The sequence below is a fragment of the Aphanomyces astaci genome, assembly GCF_000520075.1.
Source record: "Aphanomyces astaci strain APO3 unplaced genomic scaffold supercont1.43, whole genome shotgun sequence".
NCBI lineage: Eukaryota > Oomycota > Saprolegniomycetes > Saprolegniales > Verrucalvaceae > Aphanomyces > Aphanomyces astaci.
In genome coordinates this window covers 293,128-296,134 of record NW_009798306.1, presented here as the reverse complement: position 1 = coordinate 296,134, position 3,007 = coordinate 293,128, and the positions used below count along the sequence as shown (strand labels likewise).

Sequence of the window (3,007 nt, the reverse complement as noted above, 5' to 3'; positions counted from 1 at the left end):
AGACCCTTCTTCGTTTCATTATATTTCGACTACTGTCCGGTACCATGTCACCCAGTCAGTACTTCATTCAGTATGCAATAAATAGATTCCTTCAAACGTTATGCGATGGTGAATTCTGACACCTCCATGTTTACTAGCACAAGCAAGCCTTCGCGCAGCAACTCTCGCGACGGATACGTGGGCAGGTCGATGCGGTTAAAGCACGAGTGAACCTTTGGAAAGGCGCCCTTGGAGTAGGGAATCGCTTGCAGTGTAAACGGGCACAGCCGGCCATCGTAGCTCGTGAGGCCCTTGAACCCCTGGAGGGGTACGCGGGACGACCCAGTGGTGAACTGGAGCAACTTGGCCCGGTCAGAGGGAGTCATGTCAAACTCGACAACGTCCCAGAACCACCCGACGACGTCCTCGAGCGACTTGGACACGACCGTGGACCGCTTCCAGTCACCCACGTCGATCTCTGAAAACCCACACAAAATCAGCTCCAGCTCTTTGTAGTCGAACGGCATGAGCAGCTCCTGGGGCAACACGTCGTACAGACCCTGCACCAGCCGCTGCAGCTGCGGCGCCACGCGCTCAAACATCAAGTACTGCACCATCCTCTCCACGTACTCGGCCTTGTTGGCGTTGGTCACCCCCACGTCCCGACCCCCGACCACCAGCTCCACTTCCGGTACATCCGTGTCCACACTCACACTGAACGTCAGCGCCAAATCGTCCACGTCATCGCAGTCGCGAATGTAGGTCAAGCTCGAATACACGGTCGGGTCCAAGTACCGAACGTCTTCGATCGAGACGGGGTACCCCAGCAACATCTTGAACAGCGGGACACAAAAGTGAAACGGCAGCACTTGGCCGTCGATGATGGCTCGACCGAGGAGCCTTCCAATCGCTTGAAAGTCTGCCAAGTGATACTCTCCATGATCTCTTTCCGAGTTGGGATTGATAAAGAACGACTGGTCGTCCTTGTTGGCAACCATAAACAGCCCCTGCTCGTCGTTGAAGATCTCGGTCGTGAGCAGCGTGTACCACTCCCGCGTGACGCCCCCCGCGTCGATGGCGCTTTCCCCCAACAGCGTGATCATGGTCTTGGTGCACAGTTGGTTCACGGGCACATGCATGAGCAGCTCCACCGACTCGTCAAATATGTTGCGTCGGTAGATTTTCAGCTTGGTGTGGTCGTAGTTGGACGTGGCCACTTGGTCCACCATCCAAGCGTACTTGAGTGAAAAGTGCATGCTGTGCAGCGCCTCCAGTTGCGGGAACCACCACGAAGGCATCGGCTTGCCGGTGACGAGCGAGGTCCCGGCCAATTGGGGGGCGAACGGCACGAGGGCCATCGAGTTGCTGGTCGTACAAGTTGCCACGTAATAGCCTTGGCAAGACGCAAGGCTGCCAAACTTGGAGTTGCGCTTCCACACTGGGGACTTGGTCGTGTCATTGAGCCCTCGAATCCACTCGCGGCGCTCTCTATGGTAAGCATAAGGACTAGTTCCTGTACATGTTTATATCCATTGGGCTAGCTATGGCCACTGTGGATATGATGTGAAGATGTGATTGGCATACCTGGCACTGCGCTGGAACGAGTTGAGTTGCCCGAGGGAAACCATGGTAGCGCCAGCACACGCAGATGCAAACTCGGGCGCGACGAGGAAATGCACCGCTAACCATCATACACGCCGCAAATGAATGGTTGTGGCAGCAAGGGCAATGTCGTCGTCGTATTGCTTGGTAGTACCTTTGCTGGTATGACAGAGGACGCATTCGACGTGGTCGTTCTCGTTTCGAAAGCTGCAGATATCGCACGACCACTTGTTGGCTTCCAGCGTCCTACGAGTCCGACATGTCAGCATGGAGCTGTAGATGAAGCGAATGAACGGTTCAACATACGGGTCTTCGAGGGCGTCCCGCTTGAGCCCATACAAGTGGCCCACGTGCCTGCAAAAGATGGCCGTCAATTCGTAAAGGAAAAGCAAACTGTGGTTGAAATTCGGTCCGTACTCGTTTGGGAGCAAGTTCTCGACCGGTTTGTACTTGGACCGGCAAAACCAGTACGCAGCCAGGACGATCACCGCGCTCACTCCGAGCGCGCTGATCTCGATTTCGTACAGCGTTAGGTTGTCGTTGTATCCCATCACTACACTCGTGAAATGCCAACCCCCCCCTTCGATGTGCAATCTCAACTTGGCTATGACCTCGTTCGTAGGGTTTGATTGGCTTGTTGATTTGTGATCTCAGGAGCCACAATCCTTGTTCCGAGGACATTCAAGTGACCCAGATTGATCTTGAAATGTTGGCCCAAATCAACAAGGTTTATATGTGAAAGCGGTTAAAACTTAACAAACAATGAAAGACAAACGAAATACCAACAATTACTTGGGTCACTCGAAGTATTTCGACCGAATTCGGCGAAACTGAACTTCTGGTCGGAACAACGACAACGTACTATTCGTATTTTTGCACCCAAATCCTACTTATATTAATAATACAGGATCATTTTAATCATAAATTTTAAATTGTACTCAGTTGTAGTATGTAGAACGAATATAATCTCATCGGTCCACCTTATATAGCCAGGCGCCGACGTTGCCTTTCTTGCATTTACCCACCACCATACAAACGTCAAGTGGTTTGGCATCGTACTACGCCGGCGTAACTTCAAGAACTTTTTGAATCAAACAATTGTAAACTCGAGCGACTCCATGGCGACGAGAGCGAACAAGGCGTCCTTCATGAGCTCCCTCGAGGGGTAAATGGGCAGGTCGATGCGGTTAAAGCACGAGTGGCCACGAGGAAATGCGCCGACATGGTAAGGAATCCCATACAAGTTGAACGGGCACAGCCGGCCATCGTAACTCGTGAGGCCCTTGAACCCCTGGAGGGGTACGCGGGACGACCCAGTGGTGAACTGGAGCAGCTTGGCCCGGTCAGAGGGAGTCATGTCAAACTCGACAACTTCCCAGAACCACCCGACGACGTCCTCCAACGTCTGCGTGACGTTCGTGGACCG

At 53.1% G+C, this 3,007-nt stretch overlaps 2 protein-coding genes across 3 annotated transcripts in view; both read right to left on the bottom strand.

Moving 5' to 3' along the window:
* On the bottom strand, positions 1-2,215 carry H257_12854. 2 transcript variants are annotated; one of them, XM_009840202.1, is made up of 5 exons: positions 1,999-2,215; positions 1,888-1,935; positions 1,736-1,827; positions 1,564-1,660; positions 1-1,467 (listed from the first exon to the last, which is right to left on the bottom strand). In XM_009840202.1, the coding sequence occupies exons 1-5, from the start codon at positions 2,130-2,132 to the stop codon at positions 99-101; spliced, it is 1,740 nt and encodes a 579-aa protein (XP_009838504.1). In that variant the 5' UTR covers positions 2,133-2,215; the 3' UTR covers positions 1-98. The 2 variants fall into 2 exon arrangements, with proteins under 2 accessions (XP_009838504.1, XP_009838505.1); XM_009840203.1 differs by having other exon boundaries at positions 1,564-1,827.
* Positions 2,216-2,543: 328 nt separating this feature from the next.
* The window catches only part of H257_12853 (hypothetical protein), a gene marked incomplete at its 5' end in the record, with an annotated part of 2,417 nt that continues 1,953 nt past the window's right edge, over positions 2,544-3,007 (bottom strand). The window contains one exon of the mRNA XM_009840201.1: positions 2,544-2,986. Coding sequence (XP_009838503.1) covers positions 2,672-2,986 — 315 coding nt within the window. The 3' untranslated portion in view covers positions 2,544-2,671. The remainder of the gene's footprint in view (positions 2,987-3,007) is intronic.

What these genes read in the sequence shown, in the direction of transcription:
- H257_12854 (XM_009840202.1), bottom strand. Translation starts at nt 2,132, where the DNA reads ATGGGATACAACGACAACCTAACGCTGTACGAAATCGAGATCAGCGCG. An exon ending in GAGAACTTGCTCCCAAACGA is followed by an intron (nt 1,936 to 1,998) that starts GTACGGACCGAA and finishes CATCTTTTGCAG; the next exon opens with GCACGTGGGCCACTTGTATG. An exon ending in CGGGACGCCCTCGAAGACCC is followed by an intron (nt 1,828 to 1,887) that starts GTATGTTGAACC and finishes TCGGACTCGTAG; the next exon opens with GACGCTGGAAGCCAACAAGT.